The sequence below is a fragment of the Gymnoscopelus braueri genome (assembly GCF_963280865.1).
Source record: "Gymnoscopelus braueri genome assembly, chromosome: 15".
NCBI classification, from domain to species: Eukaryota; Metazoa; Chordata; class Actinopteri; order Myctophiformes; family Myctophidae; genus Gymnoscopelus; species Gymnoscopelus braueri.
The window spans coordinates 14,111,123-14,133,019 of NC_137620.1; the positions used below are offsets into that span (position 1 = coordinate 14,111,123).

Consider the following 21,897-nt stretch of genomic DNA (forward strand, 5'->3'; position numbering starts at 1 on the left):
ATGTCATAGACGCTTTTTTGTATTTGTTCCACGTAAACATCGCTCCTTCGTGGTTGCATTCACATGAGAAAAATACAAACTATTCAAATCTCCAAACGCAGAGTGAGCTCTGAAATGGGCTCGCCAGTCTTTAACTATGGCGAGGTGTTAAACAAGATGCAAACCTTCTCCTCATCAGGGGTGTAAAGTACAGAACTAAGTAGATTTTGATTATTATTACAAAACATACATTACCCCTTTACATTACCCGATACATTTCGGCTTGGAAGCCGCTTGGAAGCGCCACATTGTGAGCTTCTAGATCTGCTATTTTCAAAAGAAAAATCTAATATTGCACCTGTGAAATGGGACATTCTGCGTAATGAGTACTTTCTACTTTTGGTACTTTAAGTACATTGTGATACCAATACTTTTGTACTTCTACTCAAGTCAATTGAAGCACACTTCATTCCATTGACCTATTGCCACAAATGAGCCCGGGAAGCAATCGTTTTTTTCTGAAAAACCCCTCAACATAATTACTGGATTTTCTTAGTCATTCTTTTATAACCTTTTTTTTCTGAATGCAAATCCCCCTTGACTCTTTCAGGCCAGAGATCTATATGAGGGGGGGGGGGGGGTAGATGTAATAAAAGCACACAATGGCAAACTTAATTGCTTGCGGAGAAAGACACAGAGAGCGGGGAGTGAGGCCTTCAGAGAGAGAAGCGCAGAGAAAGGAGGGGAAGGACAAAAGAACAGGGGATGAAGAATGCACGCGTGGCGGAGCGAAAGGGAGGAGATGAAGTGAGAACGAGAACTAGAAAGAGAGAGGGAGAGAATCCCGAAGACGGAGTGTGCACAATGAACAGGGAACGAAGGCGGGGAGAATAAGGAGAGAGCGAAGCGAGAGAGCGAAAGAGGGAGAGCACGATGCTGAGCAGAGTGTGGATCTGCCCAATATGGCCGCCATCATCATCATCATGGTCTGGGACACACCCCGGAGCCTGTTGCCATGCCGACGAGGTACAGGAGCCATGCACACGCGTCTATGGAAGGAGGCCGTGAAAGGCACAGAGTGGCCTTTCAGACAAACGACGGCAGACAATAACCCTGATCCACGCACGGTCTCTCGTATTTTTCAGCTGACACCTCAAGGTGCAGGAGTGTGTGTGTATGTGTGGGGGGGGGGGGTCTGAATGAAGGCAATAAATGCCTTTTAGTATCTTCTGACAGGTGGGGTTAAGTGGTCACATAAATTATGAGCCCCTCACAGTCTACATTTAACAACTTAAACCCTGTGTACTTGGTTGACCGGAGTCCCTCTCAGGGGTCTATATTTTTTTCTCCTTCAACACCACATCTCGTTGCTGATCTACAAGCTCACCAGCTGGTACATTGGCTATTGTCACCGAATGTTTTGCACCAGAATAGGTGACGCATATAGGGTCTGTATGGTTCAATATTTATTTTTGGTAAATACTTCATTTCAGATGTGTCTGCTTTGACTCTGTCGCTTTGAGCTGAATGGCGTGCGTGCGTGCGCACGTGCTGCTATATTTCTCGGGGCCTCATCACACGTGAAATGCGGTTCCAAACGGAGCTGGGCTATTTCACAGCACAGTGGCCCCAGACGCTTCGTACATTGTGTTTAACATTGTTGAAATATTTGTTTACAAGGTTCAGTGCCGCTTAATTTTCTTGTGATCAACTCTCTCCCGCTCTCTCTCGCTCTCTCTCTCTCTCTCTCTCTCTCTCTCTCTCTCTCTCTCTCTTACACACACACACACACACAGACACACACACACACACACACACACACACACACACACACACACACACACACACACACACACATACACACACACACACACACACACACACACACACACACACACACACACACTCTGTCTGTCTCGTGCACTTTGTCTCGCTCGCTTTCTGTCTCCGTCTCCATCTCCTGCTTGCGTTAACTCGGGTGCCCTTTTCTTTGAATTATATTCATGCATATGCAGAGAACTCTCCATTCTTCGGGTATTTGTTCAGTTTGTCTAATTAGACGTTGGCGAGATAAAAAGCAAGCAGCAGGTGCATTTTCTGCTAAGCGGCTGAGTCTAGACGAGATGCTGGTTTTGTCCAAAAAACAGAAAATCCTTGAGAGATGCACATTTCTGGAGTACAAAAGTTGCCTTTGGTCTGGCATCACACAGTCATCTCATTGCAAGCTCAGAATCCAAATCAACTGAATCAACCAAAATGCTTTCTTTGTGCAACCACAATTGCTGTCACGATTATGAAATTGTCGCTCAAATAATTACGATTAACGACTAAATTGATTGTGTAAAACAAGCAAATTTGTGCATATATTTGAATATATATTTTGTAAAATGTTTGTTCCAGGGACCCCCCAAGAAGCAAAGACTTGAGTTACAAATGTTCGCTCTAAAAATATATATATTCAAAAGTTTGCACACATTTTCACGATTTTTCTAAAATAGCAGATCTACAAGCTCATAGCGCGGCACTCGGTGCCGCGCTATGAGCTTGTATGTCTGCTATTTTTTTAACTGCCAAATAAATCAAAAAATGACAGAGATGCGTTCCCGGATTGAATGGCTTGAAGTGAAACATAGTGATAGTAAGCAGTGGGTATTTGAGTCACCATCTCTTATGCATGACATCTATAAGTACTAGTATACATAGCTGATAGTGTTAGTGCCACGACAGAGAGTGCATGCATAGTCATGTGTACTAAGTGCTATGCTTGAGTGGCAATGCAGCACGGCGACAGGGCTCAGACGTGCTTGTTCAGCAGTCTGAGCGTTGACAGGTGGAAACCCTCCAGAAGTCTGCTCAAGATTTGGTCTGGCATCGCGCTGGCGTCGTTGCCGTGGTGCAGTTTTAAATTTTAGTGGTGTAAAGTATAAGTACATTTACTTTGAGATATTTTTACTTTACTGGAGCATTTCCAGTTTTCAGTACTTTTACTTCTACTCCACTACATCTCAGAGGCATATATTATATATACTTTTACTCCACTACAATTATTAGAAAACTTTAGTTACTAGTTACTTTGCATATATACATTATATTATAAAACATACATTAAACACTTTAGCCCTATTTTATACATAGGCTATTTGAAAATAGCCGATCTACAAGCTCACAACGCACCACATCGCGGCACATTGTGAGCTTGTAGATCTGATGTTTTCAAACATTTTAGTACTTTTACTTTTGGTACTTTAAGTATATTTTGATACCAATAATTTTGTAACATTTTGAACACAGGCCTTTTACTTGTAACATTGTAGTATTGCTATTTCTACTTAAAGGGATATTTCACTTTCAAAAAAGATTTGGGTCATTTTATCGTCTACACAGGCTTTTGGAAGCACCCCAGACAGTTTTTAAGTTGCTTGATTCAGTATTTAGATATTTGATGTTCATTTTATCAGACACGCCCTCTTCCTATACAAACCCATTGTAACTTCGTACTCCATTTCAACCATGATAGATTCATCGGAAACACCTGTCCTTGGTTCTGGTGACTGATATTGTCCTTCTAATAGGTGAAGGGGCCATGTTTTTTCGATAATGCTTTTCATTTATTAAAAAAAAAACATTTGGGGAAATGAAAAAAAATAAGTACAATAAAATAAATAATAATAATAAATGGAAAAAGTAATCGAAAAAACATGGCCCCTCACGTAGGGCAGTATGAGTCACCAGAACCAAGGACGGGTGTTTTTGATGAATCTATCATGGTTAAAATGGAGTTTGAAGTTACAATGGGTTTGTATAGGAAGGGGGCATGTCTGATAAAATGAATATATCTAAATACTGAATCGCCCAAAAGCCTGATTAGATGATGAATTTATTTTGAAAGTGAAATATCCCTTTAAGTAAAATATCTGAGAACTTCTTCCACCACTGTTAAAATTCCTAAGAATGTTGTCCTACAGGCATGGTCATTTACTTCTTTGAAAAGATCCCCATCACTCACTTGGTCCTTTTAGGATCTCTTATTTATTGTGTAGCCGCATGAGCAGGTCACTCGCGGACGGTTCGGCCAGCGGCCCTTCTCAGCGTGAATGGTCATTTACTTCCCCCAACGAACTGTGCGTTCAGTAAAAAATCTGAAGTGTTAAATGTAACTTCTGCAGTTCAGTCAGACAACTCTTAGATTGGATTAGAATATATATTTATTAGCAATATATATTTGCAAGCTTGAGCATGGTATAGAAAACAAGAGGAAGCATAGTTTGGCGTCAGGCCTCTGAATCCATTCATTCCCTGTAAGGATAACATTTTAATGAATGTTACATGCCAATTAGCATTTACAGGGAATGAATTAAACCCCCAAGGGGATCTAGAAACAGAGCCTACAGGTGGATGCCGGGGAGGCGGGTGGGATGACTTCATGGGCAGCAGCAGGTAAGCAGCGGTAGCAGGATCTCAGCAACAGCAGCAGCAGTAGCGACACACGTCAGCTCAGCAAGACAGGGCAGCCAGAGTGAGCAGGTAACAACGCAGTACCTATAACCACCCGATCAGGAGGAAAGTGCATGTGACTAGTCACCTGATCGGTTGCCCCAATCCCTTGAGTTGCCTGGCCTGAACTAGCTCCGTAAACTGCGCCTCATTTCAGTCAGACAACTCTTAGATTGGATTAGAATATATATTTATTAGCAATATATATTTGCAAGCTTGAGCATGGTATAGAAAACAAGAGGAAGCATAGTTTGGCGTCAGGCCTCTGAATCCATTCATTCCCTGTAAGGATAACATTTTAATGAATGTTACATGCCAATTAGCATTTACAGGGAATGAATTAAACCCCCAAAACAGCAAGAACCCCCAAAACGGCTTGGGAGCACAGGGCCTGACGCCAGACCAACCATCTGTGAGAATGGTGGAGCTCCATGACTTGTTTCTTACTAACATGATAGTGTTCCTCACATTTAATTTTTTAAGTTTTAACTTAAACAAATGCAGCATGCAACCATGTGTTCAACAAGCCTGATGAATCCAGGTACCTGTTGATCCTGAAACCAGGAGTCCTAGACGGTATCCTAACACTACAGTGTCCACTGCTGTACCGCACCACGAGTAGGATTCGAAAAGGACATTCTATATTTATTTCTTTTTCAAAGAAATCTGCTATATATATACGTATATATATATATAAATGAGATCATCCTATGATGAATGATAACTATTGTTTATCATCCATAATAAATAAAGTGTACTGACTATGTGTGTAAAGACGTGCTGTCTTTACTTAACATCTGAATCAGTACCCAACGATACCTGAGCAGCAATTACTAATAGACTGAGCTTGATATGATTAGCCTGACTACAAAGCCATAGAAAAACTTTTTAGCGCTATAGGAATAAACCAACATTTTTTAGCACCATGACATCACCACTAAACTAAATCCCCAGCAATCCACCCGAGTTGTAATTAAAGCGTCAATAATACGCAAGCAGCATTTATTGAATTAGCGATAGAACAGCGTGAGCACTCATACTCATGAGCTTTTAGCCTGCAGAATGTAATCCTTAACCAATATCTACGTAAGCTCCTGAGGACCATTGCCCCAGAGATTTAAGAAAAGCATAGACAAGCAGCGCTGTAGATGTAGCGGCATCAATACGGAGGTTGGAGAAAGCCCACAGCTTGAGCCGATCTCTCGCAGCTTGCAGTGAACCAGTTCAGTTTAGGCCTACAGATGGAGAGACAAACACAATGTTATTGCAATTCTGGATTAGCCCGGCCATCCTATGACCAGTTTAACCCATTTTGGGTTCATGTTGCCATTTACCGTATAGCAACATGCATTTGTATTTTTTGAATAACTATTTGAAATTTTCCAGAACTTAGTCAAAATTTAGAAGGCGATTTTAGAATCGGCCTCGGTCTAAATTGGTTAAGCGCCCTGTGGCGCATATTAGCAATTAGCCTCATAGCAGTTGATGCAGAAAGAATACGGTATACAAGCTTAATTATAGCTTGCAGAGCTTGACGCAGATTGTTAGACATGTGAATAATATTAACTAACGCCGATATCCCTCTCCATCCATAGCCTAATAGATTTAGCACGAAATGCCATCTGTTGCAAGTCTGGATCGGCCCAATAGAGCCAGACGCCAGAGGTTGGCAGAATTGATTTAGCAGAGTTTAGCAGCAAGGCTAGGCAGCTCAGTAGATGATGCAGCATAGGTGCCGAGAAGACATTGAGAAGCCCACATCTCAAGCACAGTAGATGATGCAGCATAGTGCTGAGAACATTGAGAAGCCCACATCTCAAGCAGCTCTCTCACGCTGCCTTGAGAGCTCACAGTGCCGCCAAGAGCGTAGGTAGCTCAACCTGGAATCTAGAACCAGAAGCAGAATTATTACCATGATAAGCCACCCTGGACGAGATGACGCCGTTATAGACCGCTGGGACCGGAATTTACTTCCTGAAGCCACTCACACATCCACGGTGAAGCGTGCATGCTTCACTGTGGATGAGTGGGGACGCATGCTGCACGTCAATGCACGAGTGTGGCCTCAATCCTGACACAGTCAGTCGCACACCGCAAGCTGCTGGTTGCACTGCAACACTCGTCACCAGTGATGAACACACCGTGATGTGGTGCTAAATATGCCGTGAGCATCCCACTCTGGCGGATACCGCAGCGCCTCTTATACGGGGACAAATACTTCCAGTCACCCAGCTTTTGATAAGCATGAGACAAGCAAAGCCCATCAACATAGTGTAACTATTGATAACAGGAGCAGCCAGGATCGGAGTCCCTCTTTTATCCGTCCTGCGAGATATGTCGCGGCGAAATATATATATTTAATTTAATCGATGCGCACCAGCCAATCATGGACAATGACTGATATCTTGACTCTACTGAAGCCCCACTATCTATCCTGTTGCAATAACTTTACTTCTGTAATCTTGATGCTCATAACATGACAACATCACTTGGCAGCCAACTTTTTTATATACCATGTACCTCCCACATGGAAGCAAGCATGCAGTGTTTAGCTTGTGCTACGACGATCCAGAGCTATCTACATAAGTAAGCATGCTGAGTTTAGCTTGTGCTACGACCAATTTGATAGCTTTACGCATGGGAAGCAAAACATGCTGTGTTTAGCTTGTGCTACCAACAATCCAAGCTTCCACATGAGAAGCAAACATGCTGAATTAGCTTTTGCTACGAACAATCCAAGCTTCCGCGTGGGAAGCAAACCATGCTATGCTAGCCTGTGTTACAAACAATCCAGAGCTATCCACGTAGCGAGCCTGCTGAGATAGCTTGTGCTAAGACAATTCGAGCTTCCACGTGGGAAGCAAACCATGCTATGCTAGCCTGTGCTACAAACAATCCAGAGCTATCCACGTAGTGAGCCTGCTGAGATAGCTTGTGCTAAGACAATTCGAGCTTCCACGTGGGAAGCAAACCATGCTATGCTAGCCTGTGCTACAAACAATCCAGAGCTATCCACGTAGCAAGGCATGCTGAGATAGCTTGTGCTAACAATTCGGCCTCCACGTTGGCAAAACATGCTGTGCTAGCCTGTGCTACAACACTCTAATCTTCCACATAGAAGCAAACATGCTGAGCTAGCCTGTGCTACAAACAATCTAAAGCTTCCACATAAGCAAACATGCTGTGCTAACCTGTGCTACGACAATCTAAAGCTTCCACAAAGAAGCAAACGTACTGTGTTAGCCTGTGCTACAACGTCTCTACCATCTCTTATCCGAGTGTATGCAGCAAAATGAGAATCCCTTTAGCTCATCCTGATCCTTAACAAGTGTAATTTAGCAATACAAGAGCATAACAACGATAGAATGCAACCAATAACGTCTAATCTGCACTGCAAGTTCATTTGTTTATTTCATCGTAATATGAACGGCCTACTTCACCTCCACCACATATTAGAGCAATTGAACTGCTACATGAATTGACAACTTCTGGTGCCATTTTCCTACTCTGCAAATAGATGCCAGACATAGCTACACGAGAGATAAACTATAGCCACCATCAGCACCATAAATAAAATTAACGCGATATAATGCCAGTCTGCACAACTACAGACTGCTTTAAGCATAGAATGATCTATGCACATCCTTACAACATGCTCGCAGCCTTCTGATAAAGATACTGCTAAATGATGATTGGAATCCGAATGGACCCGTAACCTATGATATTTAACACCAACTAGACTTGCACATTTATTAATCCTACGCTGTGATACTTAGTATTATTGCTGTTTAACACGTATTTGCAAGTCACAAGCAAGTTCATAACGTATAATAATTTTATCAATATAATGCTTTAGTTGCTGTGGCTTACTGAGATTACTTAACATCTTATGCCATCCAGCCTGATTGAAATTTATTTTACCACGCAGACTACATAAAATAATAAATATAGCTTATGCCACGATTGGCACGTGAATAAAATCTCTGCCTGTATCATAACCACTGATCTGACGCCGGAGGCTTGAGCAGAGACTACAATTCCCAGGTTACACCAGAAAAGTCAACCAATCATAGAGTCAGACAGCATGACTACGGAACAAAACGTATCCCTTTATCCCATAACGTAATAGTTCATCCGTTCCAGCCCTACGCCAAAACGGAACCTCCTATAGATAACTGCTAAATCAATTTCAATGAATTCTAGCAGCATTAACAACTACTTCTTGAACGCTACTCACAAGTTAGCTTCCCATCTCTCCTTCGCATGGGTAGAGAAGTGTTCGGTCATCAACTATAAGCCTCAAACAACATCCGGTGGACGATCTCTTCAGAATAAGAGTACCATCTAAAGCCACTGAACTAACCATGATACATTAAACTATAAATTAAGCAAGATGCAGCCAACTGAGCATATCCGTGTTTTAACCAGTACATAAAGATATTAATCTGAACATTAGAGCCAGAACAAGCAAAGCAAATCACAAAGTGAAGCCATGCCCTCTCTCTACCAAGCAGTAGCACTTACCAGCCATATCAGTGCGCACAGATCGGTGACGTCATCTCTTGAGAGAGAAGTAAACAACCAGGTCTAGAAACCCAATCTTGAGATAAAGTGAACTACTTTGAACAAATACACGCTAAACTGGGGACCATAACAGAACCCCAAGCCCATCGTTGCTTACGATAAGAAAACATAGCAACTTAAGCAACACTGTTGGTGAATTACCGTCAACCCAGTGCCATAGAGAGAGTTCTGACACTAGCGTCGACTCCCATTGTAAGAATGGAATGCGGAAGTGCTCCGTCTAACTCAATGAGGCAGTCCCATTGTTTGGAACTATAGCCCGGAATGCGGAAGTGCTCCGTCTAACTCAATGTTTGGAACTACAGCCCAAGGAGCCCGTTTTGCGGCGGAATCAAGCGTGTCGTTACTCTATTTCTACACTCTAGTTGACCATACTGATATCGATCAATGACGAACGCTACTGCTTTTGAGCTGAGCGTTTAGCAAGAGATTTAGCCATAATTTAATTTAGTTTTTTACTTAAGTAAGAAAGTAATACCACGATTAGAACCAGTAGCACGCAGCTGAGTAGCTATGATTACAACCATCAACCAAGAACCAACGACGCCGTATGACCACCTACATGAACAATATGAGACTATTCATGGTCAGCAGCATACGTAGATACCCAGCTGTTTTTGGACTACCAGAGTCGATCTCTTTGGCCGGGGGAACCCAGGATGCCCCCAGGGGGAGGGACGCGATCCCGGTGTACGGAGGAGGAGGACATGGTGAGGAGTACGAACGACCAGAAGATGAGTTTATATGACTTCATGGGCAGCAGCAGGTAAGCAGCGGTAGCAGGATCTCAGCAACAGCAGCAGCAGTAGCGACACACGTCAGCTCAGCAAGACAGGGCAGCCAGAGTGAGCAGGTAACAACGCAGTACCTATAACCACCCGATCAGGAGGAAAGTGCATGTGACTAGTCACCTGATCGGTTGCCCCAATCCCTTGAGTTGCCTGGCCTGAACTAGCTCCGTAAACTGCGCCTCATTAGTTGCCACTCAACTTCTAAAACTCACTCGAGTTAGTTCTCCTGAAAACTCTGAATGCCATCAAACTCAGTCTGTCATTCCCCCCACGGAAGGTAGCCTGATCTCCTTCCAAACACACATAATAGGCCCATGAATTATGAAGGCATTTGTAACACATTTCCCATTCATTTTCGCCGTAATTACCCAACTTCCTCTCAAATGAGTCAACTTTGCGGATTCCATGCTCTAATGGTGTTTACCCAGCCCAATGAGCTATAGACGAAGTAGCGCGGCATCTCAGTTTGAACACATTAATTTCCCATTATGGGGGATGCTGATATGGTTACCTGCTGAGACCCACCCCTTGACACGAGACAGGGGGACCCCTCACGACGTCAGGACGTCACACGGAGTGCCATTTCCAGGAAAACAGTCATTAGGCTCCCATTTTTCATTCTCTTCTATTCCTCACATGCAAACACAATTAGCTGCCGACGCTGTAAGCAGGCATGAACGCAAAGAGAGCGCCTATAAACGCCGACCGGCAAGAGAAAATGATCAAAATGAGACATTAAACATTGTGAAATGCTTGGGGCGAGGAATACTGCCTCACGCTAATGTCCCCACGGAATACTTTAATCTCTGATATCATATGAGCTTCCGTGGCTTTGAGGACCAGTGCAGGCCTTTGCTGTCTTTTCTTTTTCAATCTCGCTGCCCCCATAGGTTTGTACTTTTGGGGCTTTGTTGGATTAGGTCAGAAAAGCCACTTTATGGAAGACTTTTTTTTTTTTACTTTATTGGTGTATTTCCAATTTTCTATACTTTTACTTCTACTCCATTACAGCTCAGAGGCAAATATTGTACTTTTACTCCATTACAATTACTGGACAACTTTAGTTACTAGTTACTTTGTAGATTTTAAATAATTATTGCAAAACATGCATTAACCACTTCAGCCCTACAGTAGGGGGAGACCAGGGACAAAAGTAACACTTTTTGTATTTGCCTTCATAATTCAGAGACTACTTGAAATATCCTAGTCATCTTTTGCTATAAGAAACATATATGTGCCCTAATTAATAATACAATTTATAAGCTTTCACGAATAAGGACAAGACTATAAATTTGAATGCAATGAGTCGCAGTGTTACAATTGCCCCCGTGACGGGGGCAATTGTAACAGTGGTTGGGGGCAATTGTAACACTGAAAAAATAAGTCATATTAACATACTTTATCTCAAATAAAAGCACATCACTAAGTAATATGTATTTTTTATAATTTAACATTTTTACTTACAAATGTTTTATATACATAATTACAATTGTTTTGTATTTTTATTCAAATTATTTTATTTTTTAATTTAGTTTTTTCAAATATATGTCTATTTTTTATTTAAATGTATTTTTACTTTGAAATGTAGTCACATTTAGTGAAATTATGTTCATTTACTAACATAAAAGTATGTAATCCCAGACAAAAGATCTGCTTGCATTGCCGATGGGGCAACCACGATAAAAATCCCATATTCTAGCTAGAAACACCTATTCTAGCATAGGCTGCTGACGTTAATTTGTGACCAAAAACATAGAGATACAATTCATCTAAGTTTAAATTAGCTAACATCTTATCTTTAGACAGCAGAAGGAAAATACTGTACACTCAAAAATTACGTTTACACCTCAAAATCAGTTTTTGGTTGAAAACTTCTGCTGAGATGAAATGATCATTATATCCTTCCATATGCAGAGAGAGGACCCTACTGAGCATGTGCACAAGAAGTCTCACCCCTCTAGCTTATTTCTAATTAGAATTATTGAGCGTGTTACTTTTGTCCCCTGTTACTTTTGTTCCCGGTCTCCCTATATAGACTTCGACTCTTTGAAAATAGCCGAAGCTCACAACGCGTCGCTGTGAGCTTGTAGATCTGCTATTTTCAAATGATGAAATGGAATATTTCTGCATAAAAAGTACTTTTACTTTTGGTACTTTAAGTACATTTGGATATGAATCATATAATACAGCAGTATTTTATTATTAACCAAAAAGGTACAAAAGGTGTAATACTTTTTTCTCCATTTTTGCTCATGCCATTAAATATGTCTGTCTTTCACAAATGAATGACTACTACTAGGGCAGGGCCTATCAAAATAAACTAATGTGATAACATAGTACATTTTATAGTTGGCTTGATCTTTGGTGTAGCACTACCTGGGGGAAAAAATCCACCAGCCGCTACTGGAGATGAGTGTGATCTCATAGGGTACAGTATGGTGTGTGTTTAGTGTATGTGTGTAGTCACAAGAGCGTGGGCAGTGTGTGATTGCTAATTGCTCATTCGATTGAAGAGCAACTTCTTGTGTGGCTTCCTGTTTCCTCTCCCCCGCAATCACCGCCATTGGCACCATTAGAGGCCAGAAGACGAGAGCCACCCCATTCTGCCGTCATCAAGTGCCAACTGGAAGCCGTGTCGTACCCGTGAGACATGCGTAAGAAGTGGCGCGGAAGTCTTTGTAGTAGAGGACTCATCTGTGGCTTTGAGCAGTGGTCCTCAAAAATCTATTTCGTGTCAAGGACCCCCAAAAGGATATGTAGGCTATTGAAAAAATATATAAAAAATATTTTGTGCCAGTATATTTTGTGCCATGTCATTAAATTATCATCACTTTACCCAAATCCAGCTCAAGTGGAGTTAGGAGGTTTTTGACCAGTGCATGTGGAGTTGGTTATGTCCAGCATTGATTAGAATGAGGATAAGTCAGACGGAAAAAAATAATACCTGAGTTTGAGGAGTTATAGGAGGGTTAGCCAGAAGCACTTTTTAATACTTTTCATTGGTTCAATATCTGTAAAACCCACACAGAGACGTAAAGGGTGCTCAATAGCACTGATTTATTAAAGAAAATTAAAAAGTTGAAATACGGAGATAGGAGGTTTGCGCCCGACAGCAACGATGTATTAAAGCCAAGCAATGTGAAGGTCTGCGGCTGAACGAGAATTTGGAGCTGAGCCAAGAAGCGTAGGAGCTGAGAGGGAGAGGAGACGAGGAACAATTAGAGGATAGAGATAAATATGGCGGCTGGTGTTGTTTTAAATGCTGCCAGGTTGGGCTCTAATTCAACTTTCTTTCTTTTTTTAACAGCCTTTTGGATTCATTGTCGCCTCTTATCAAAGATGGCAGAGCTTCTCCTGTGAGATGAGGGACAGTGATCGTTTTGTTACAGAATAGCTCCTTTGTGTGTATTAATTGCCATTAGCTTGGCCTAAACCCATTAAAACCGGGAAAGCATGCGTGTCATTCTAAGCTTTTGCGTTGGCTATTCAAAAATAGCAGATATACAAGCTCAGAGCGCGTCACAAATTCGTGCTGCACATTTTATAAAAATCTTGAAAGAGTGAGAAGTACTGCGATTTCGAAGGCATTTGTAGAATCGGCCTCTGGTCTTAATTGGCTAAAGCGGCACCGGCGAAGTGAGTCCTCAGTTGCCCCACTCCGTCTCTCACGCTCTTGGCATCAACGGGCTGAGCGAGAGAAGTTCGCCGCCAAGCTCTCATGACTTGCCATATGGAGGTCCAATTTATTGATGAACTGTTTAATTAAGATGAAATAGAAAAGGGCTCCATTCCCGACTGTTCTTCTGCCAGTCTCCGAGAGGCTCCAGATTAATTTTGCAGACGCATCGCTGACAAATTAGCTGCGTTTTAATGAACAAAATGGCGCGAGTCAGGGTGATTTGTGGAATGTATTTTTCGGAGAGGTGGTCGGAGTACTTAATGCCTCGCCGAGATGTTTTATTCAACCCGAGAGCCACGGAACATCGGTGAAAATCTACATGCACACGCGCACACACACACACACACACACACACACACCCACACACACACACACACACACACACACACACACACACACACACACACACACACACACACACACACACACACACACACACACACACACACACACTCACACAGTAGTACCTAAAGTTCTACAAAATGTCTTCTAAATCCTAACAGTTTTCTGAAAAAACGTATGCTGCTATATCAGTGGTTCTCAGATGATTTCATGTCAAGGACCACCCCAAAATTATATGTATTTGGCCACGGACCCCCATCTCAAAGTATGTTGTTCCAGGAACCTCCAGAAGCAAAAATTTGAGTTAAAAATGTTCGCATAAAAAAAATATGTATTCAAAGATTTGCACACATTTTCGCGATTTTTCAAAAATAGCAGATCTACAAGCTCATATACAGTATATATGCTGTTTTTTAATAGCCAAAGTATAAAATAATGGTTTAAGTGGTTACACAAAAATGAGAGTATACGTCTACAGTAGCACCACTGCTCTCCACAACAACAACCAACAACTCAGTGCAGCGGTGCTGTCCTGACACTGAGCGGCTGTGGCTGCTGCGTGGAGCGGAGAGGGACCATAAACATTTAATGCCTCCTCCGCTTCGCTAAAGTGCCTCATTGCCTGGGGTCAACAGTTCCCCAAAGTCACCCCTTCATGAAATGACATGTCAGGGTTCTACTTGTCAAAACAAAACAAACAAACAAAAACAAAACAGGGGACATTTTCATAACCACTTAGCCCTAGTATACTTCTTCATGAAACAAATAGCGAAAAGAAAGAGACGATCTACAAGCTCACAAGTTGCGCTGCCATGCGTTGTGAGTTTGTAGATATAATTCTAGTTTTGATAGTTTGCCTCAAAATATGACTATTTATGAATTTAGAAGAAAAAAAATATTCTTTCAGACCAGAAGCACAATTACACAAGCACAATTACAATTGAATGACCAGAGGACCAGATATCATTGTAAATACATGCATATACAGTAGACTGCACATGCAGACATACAGATACATAGGCCTACAGTATATGGGTACATACACTCCAACACATAACATATTTTATTGTTTGTTGATGTTATATGATGAAATGGGAGTCTCACATAGTAACGCTGAAATAAAGTCCCTAACGGCTATGCAAACATCTTCTGAAACTCCCTTCTGCTGGCTGTGTGAACGCTTTTCATTGCATTCTGTATGTTTGCTAGGAACATAGCATCTGAGTCAAATATAAACCACATTATAGTCAGACACATCCTCACTCTTTATTTGCACTGACTATTCCTTGTATCAACAGACATTATTAATCTACACTATGAATACATGTACAAGGTCTATGTATGTATGTATGTATGTATGTATGTATGTATGTATGTATGTATGTATGTATGTATGTATGTATGTATGTATGTATGTATGTAATATGCATTATCTCTTGCCAGTATTACTGGTGCTATTTTAAACAGCAGATTTTTACAAAAAGGGGAAGTTCTCTATAAGCCTCTATATGGCTTCTAAAATGCTCCTGCAAATCGCAACATGTGGAAGGTTTGACCAGTAGCAGTCAGATATGTTTATACATGTATTTTTGTCCTTGTTTTTTTGCAAATTAATAAAACTCAAAAACTAAATTACAAATTAATACACAATACACATGTAGTGTCGTGTATGCATGGCACACAACAAGTCACCAGAAGGATGTGCAGACCGCCAGTGGTGTTAAGTAACTAAGTACATTTACTCCAGTACTGCACTTAAGTGCACTTTTGAGGGATTTTTACTTTACTGGAGTATTTCCAATATCCAATACTTTTACTTCTACTCCACTACATCTCATAGGCAAATATTGTACTTTTACTCCGCTACAATTATTTGAAAACTTTAGTTACTTAGTAGATTTTCAATATTAGTACAAAACACACCAACCACAGAACCACTTCAGCCCTAAATATATTTCAGCCATTTAAAAATAGCAGATCTACAAGCTCACAATGCGTTGCACCGCGACACATTGTGAGCTTGTAGATCTGCTATTTTGAAAAGATTTGTTATACATTCTGCACAATGAGTAATTTTACTTTTTGTACTTTAAGTACATTTTGATACCAATACTTTTGTACTTTTACTCAAGTAAATTTTGAATTCCGGACTTGTTACTTAATTGTAACAGTGTGAGTATTTTTTCCACCACTGCAGGCCGCAGACCATACAGTAGTATCCAGGTGTCCTGTACCTTCAGACATGGGTCCTGCAGGCCACAGCAGCCACTCAATAACTGTTGCTGTATTGACAAGAGCTTAGCCCTAGTGACCATAGGGAGATGGCTGGTTCAGGGTTATTCCAGTGAACATGTAAGTCTGTTTGCACCGAGGTCAATATGAGACCTCGGGTATATAAGCAATGGCGTGTCTACAACTCGGAAAGGCGAAAGCACCATTTAAAAAAATATATCGATAAGGCTTCTGTGATGTTCAGCTGTGTGTGTGTGTGTGTGTGTGTGTGTGTGTGTGCACGTGCGTGCGGCAGATAATGATTGGACAGAGTCAGTCGTGTAAAGTAACTAAGTACATTTTTTTACTTTACTGGAGTATTTCCAATTTTCAGTACTTTTACTTTATACTCCACCACAAATTATTTGAAGATTTGTAGATTTTGATTATTATTACAAAACATACATAAACCACTTCAGCCCTACCTTTCGGCCATTTAAAAATAGCAGATATACAAGCTCACAATGCGTCGCGGCTTGTACAGTAGATCTGCTATTTTCAAATGATTTTTTAAATACATTTTGAACTGAAAATGGGACATTCTGCACAATGAGTACTTTTACTGTTGGTACTTTAAGTATATTTTGATGCCGATATTTTTGTACTTTTACTCAAGTGCATTTTGAATACGGGACCACTTGTAACAGTATATCTACATTTTAGTATTGATACTTTTACTTAAGTAAAACATGTGAGTAGGCCTATACTTCTTCCATCACTGGTGTGTGGGCCAGACAATGATTGGACAGAGCTACTGTACGGTACACTGAATGGATGAGATTATATGAGTTAGGCACGCCGGCCATGATTCCCCCACGGTGAGAGAAACCCATCAGCCCCTGTCAGGGCGTTCTCCTTGATTCTAGAGTGCACAACCCTTCTTTACATTAAAGACCCTGGCGAGGCATGGATGACTTGTCTGTCAGCCCATCGCCGTCTACAGCGTCTCTCTCTAACTCCTATCTGGTTTCACTCCCATTTCCGAATCCATATTCTCTGTCTCTCTCTCTCTCTCTCTCTCTCTCTCTCTCTCTCTCTCTCTCTCTCTCTTTGATGATGCATAATAACTGTCTTCTCCTGTACAGTTTTGAAAATACAACACTTTATTAAAATACATGAAACATGGTATTAAATGGAACAGATTGCAGATTAATGTTAATCGCATTATATAGACTGCTCTTTAACTAAATAATGAAAATATGAATATAACATGTAATGTCTACAGTGCATATTGGGTAAAACTGCAAGGCAGACCAACCAAAGCAAACACACAAACTACCACATGCAAACACAGCCACCATGTAGCTGTACCAACACACCAGCTAACTCGATACAATGTGTAAATGATGATTTCAACACAGAACCTTTTCACAGATCCAGTAGGTTTCTGAAGAACAAGTTATGTCGGTCCATCCTTTACCAGGATTGGAAAGATGAGACCCATCATGATGAGGCCCATCATGATGAGGCCCACCATAAAACTCAATACAGTCTTCTTCTGCATTAGGGTACTCTTTGGTTTCATGATTAGGCTCACCAGGGAACCAGTACCTGGAGAAGAAGAAACATTTAATTCATAGCTGTGTCCATTTTTGGCTCATTTCCAATTCCGTAGGAAAGTGGATCCAAAGGACAGATTCCCCTCAGCAATCAATAAAGCTCAGATACAAATTATTGGATATTGGCAGATTCCAGCATCATCTTTTTACCTCGGCAAAGGTGAGTGAGCAATTGTTCAGTAGAAACAGCTTAATAATATCCATTACAAGTTTTATTAGCTTTTGGTCGTGAGGTTAAACTTTGTAAACTAACTATTCTCATTACACGTATACGTGCGAGTTGGCAATTTACTTTATGTTCGCTTGCGCTGATCTACAAGTTGTCAAGTGGGTGCATCCCGCCACGTTGTAAGCTTGTAGTTCTGTCCAGTTTGAGGTGAAGTGACGTTTCACTTCTGACATGGACGTATCCGTTTGCCTTTTATGGTCTTAAATCGGGCGTGGAGCAATGTAAATGATTCTCCACGTGAACGCGCCTCTGACTGTCAGACAAAAACGAGGAGCACCTGCGATACATACATATCAAGGCTGTATGCGCCATTTGGTGAATCGTGTGTCAGTTTGTGCTTATCGAAAATACGCACCCCTTTAGTCACTTTATAGGCACTATTTACAAACAGCTTAGTGAATCAGGCCCAATGTCTTCGTGACAGAGCAGTTGAGTAGGTTTGTAAATTTATAATAACAATTAACACTGTTTAGAACAGTTTAGGTAAAATGAAGGTGATCAGTCTTACGTTGGTGTGGTCAGTGTTGTTCCATCCACCCACTTAAATCTTCCTTCTTCGTCCTTGTCGGTCAAACCCAGCCACACTCTCTTGTTTTCACGGCCAACTAAATCCTGGACAGAAACGTTGCTGGTTACTGATGTACAAACAGTGGATGTGCGCATACACACACACACACACACACACACACACACACACACACACACACACACACACACACACACACACACACACACACACACATACCTGCTTGATTTTGCTCTTTATGACAATCAGGTCTGATTGTTTGTCTCTACACCACTGTCTGCTATCCTCCCAGTTTTTCTTCTCATTAGAGATGTAATAACAAAGACCATCACGAAATGTAAATCTGTCCGATTCTATCAACAAAGCAAACCACTGTTTTTTAATTTGCTTGAATTAATGACAAATGATAATTAACATAACAATAAAGCAAAACAGTGACGTCTCACTGACCACAGAGACTCCTCTTTATGTGTTCTGGCTGACCACAGAGCCACTTCTTTAGATCATCTTGCTCTTTGGTCAGTTTGTCGTACCTCACCAGCAGTTCTTCTCTCTCCACCATATTGGACTGATCTGTATGGAAAAAAATATTTTCAAAATTTGAGATCCACTATTTATATCCACCTAAATGTTTTTTAATGGATAATATTGTCCAACTACCAATGCAGCTGCTACTAAATCTATTACTACAACTAATAATATATTTGAAGAGGTTTCCTATGCTTGTGCAGGGGTAGGCAACCGTAGGCACGGGTGCCAACATTGGCACAGGGGAGGGTGATCACTGGCACACTGGCATAAGTGTGAGAGAGAGGATTTTTCTTTTAAAATGTAATATTCAAAAAAGGTTTAGTCAGTTAAATTAAGTCCACTCACATCTATGTATAAATTACATCCTACACATAATTCTACATTCATTCAAACTCTGACTGCATGGGAGGGAGTCTGGGAGATAGGTGGGTTATTGCTCTGAGTCTAGTGATCATTACATCCTAATGTGAAATAAAATATTTCTAAAGAAGAAAACAAATACAAATAAAGGTTGATATGTATAGTCTATGGACAATCAAAATCAGTTGGAATTATTACATTTTGATGTTCATATGGCACACTGACTATCAAGAAAATGAAAACATGGCACTTCAAGTCAAAAAGGTTGCTGACCTGTGCTAGTGTGTTGGCACACAAGCACTACATGTTACAGTACATCATCATGCATATATAAAACATTTAGTAGTGGAAGAAGTACTCAGATTTGTTGCTTACGTTAAAGTAGCCATATCACGTTGTATAAATACATTGTCACCAATAAAGTCCTGTATTCAAAATGTTGCTTGAGTAAAACTGCAAAGGTATTGCATTAAAATACATTTAAAGAACAAAAAGTAAATGTACTCATTGTGCAGAATGTCCCATTTCAAGTATTTTTCAAAAGTTCTCAACATTTGTTCTTTCAAAAATAGCTGATCTACAAGCTCAAAAAGGGTCACATTGTGAGCTTGTAGATCAGCTATTTTCAAGTAGACAAAGAATAAAATACAGCTGAATTGGTTGATGGATGTTTTGTAATAATAATAATCTGAATCTAAAGAGTAACTTGTAACAGTTTTCAAATATTTGTTGTAGAGTACAACATTTGGCTTGGCTCTGAGATGTAGTGGAGTATAAGTATCAAGTATTGAAAAATGGATATACTCAAGTAAAGTACCTAAAACAAGTAAGGCACTCGAGTACATTGTTATGAAACTTGACTTACAGAGATAGAGTGGGATAGCAATGTTGAGGAGAGCTAGAACAGCACAAAGCAATCCAACACCGACTCCACCCCGCTTGTACCGTCTTATGTCTGGAGGACACACACAATCGCACACACACACACACACACACACACACACACACACACACACACACACACACACACACACACACACACACACACACACACAGAGACCCGTTAAGATATTTGAAACAGGTTCAAACTGTTTTTATGTGATTTTTAGTTTAGTAACATCTCTTACCAGGCTGCAGTATCTTCTGTGGATCTTTCTCCTGAGCTGTGTTCTCAATAGTTTCATAGAGCGCATTGTCTTGGAGCTCAATATGGTCAAATCCCCCATCTTCAGCCATGTGTACCTTTATGACTTGAATTCTTCTTGTAGTTATTAGGTACGTGCCACCTCTTCACGATACACTGAAGACTTATCTGCACTGTCCTAAACGTTGACGGCACTGTTACATTTATATCACATATGACAGATCACCCACAAAGAAAACAAAATATCTCACTCACACCCACACCCACACACACACACACACACACACACACACACACACACACACACACACACACACACACACACACAGAAACATCACTTCTCCTCTGCTAGGATGTGCTGTAGACAATTTATAGACTGGTGTAGATCTTATCTGATTAAATTCATCTAGTTCCTCATAAATATTAATAGCATAGGCTGTACTGACGGAAGTTACAATTGACCACAGTTTAACGGTAGCTTCATGATCTCCTCTGAAAAGTTACACAAACAAACTGCCCATTACTAAGAACCAACACAAAAAAAATCAAATAAAAGTTAAATGAAGTTAAAAGAATGAATACAAAGGTGTGTGTGTGCGTGCGTGCGTGCGTGCGTGCGTGCGTGCGTGCGTGCGTGCGTGCGTGCGTGCGTGCGTGCGTGCACGTGCGTGCGCAAGGTATACTGATGCTGTGCATCAGGCACGGATCTAGCCCTACTGTATATGTGCCCTATAGGCAAGCTCTCTCTCTCTCTCTCTCTCTCTCTCTCTCTCTCTCTCTCTCTCTCTCTCTCTCTCTCTCTCTCTCTCTCTCTCTCTCCCCCCCCCGTCCTCAGCAGTGCAGAATCTCATAGCAGCCGATATCAATGGATGCATTATTAAGCACTTTAAAATTCCGCCAGAGTTTCTATTTTACTTTAGCCATTCATCAGACGCTATGCATTATGGATCAGTCCCGCCGAGATGAACACTATACTCGGGTTCAAGTCGGAACCGCTAGTCCGAACCTGTTAAACAAATGTTTTTAAACATCGCTGGGGATTGTCACTGAGCCCTGAGGCCGGGGGGGGGGAGGGGGGATCATGCCCTTTTTCTTATTTTTTTTTCTCCTGCCGATGTGAAACGGCTCTGAGATGATTTTGCAGTTAAACTGTATCCGCGCAGAGGGGTCGTAAAAAGACGCTGATATGTGGAAGTGTCGAATGTTTTGGATATTTGCCCCGTGCCAGGGGTAGCCCCTGTGCAACAAGCCACAGAATTTAAAAAAAACATTTATCGTACTTATTCTGTATTCTGCAGCTTTGTGCGTGTCACGGCTGCCATTCTGAGGCCTGTGGAGGAAAGAATACATATGGGAGGTGACTGTGTGTCAGAGTGACATAGGGCGCATGGGGGGGTGGTGTCATCTA

At 41.2% G+C, this 21,897-nt stretch overlaps 2 protein-coding genes across 5 annotated transcripts in view; one reads left to right on the top strand and one right to left on the bottom strand.

Moving 5' to 3' along the window:
• nrxn2b (neurexin 2b) overlaps positions 1-21,897 on the top strand; it is an 890,203-nt gene that overhangs the window by 138,858 nt on the left and 729,448 nt on the right. The window lies entirely within an intron of this gene.
• LOC308102117 (hepatic lectin-like) lies at positions 17,493-20,581 on the bottom strand (the record flags this gene model as incomplete). The annotated part of the gene is made up of 6 exons (XM_080451720.1): positions 17,493-17,691; positions 18,437-18,540; positions 18,674-18,807; positions 18,905-19,027; positions 20,211-20,300; positions 20,473-20,581. 6 exons carry the CDS (start codon positions 20,579-20,581, stop codon positions 17,493-17,495), a joined length of 759 nt encoding a protein of 252 aa, XP_080307846.1.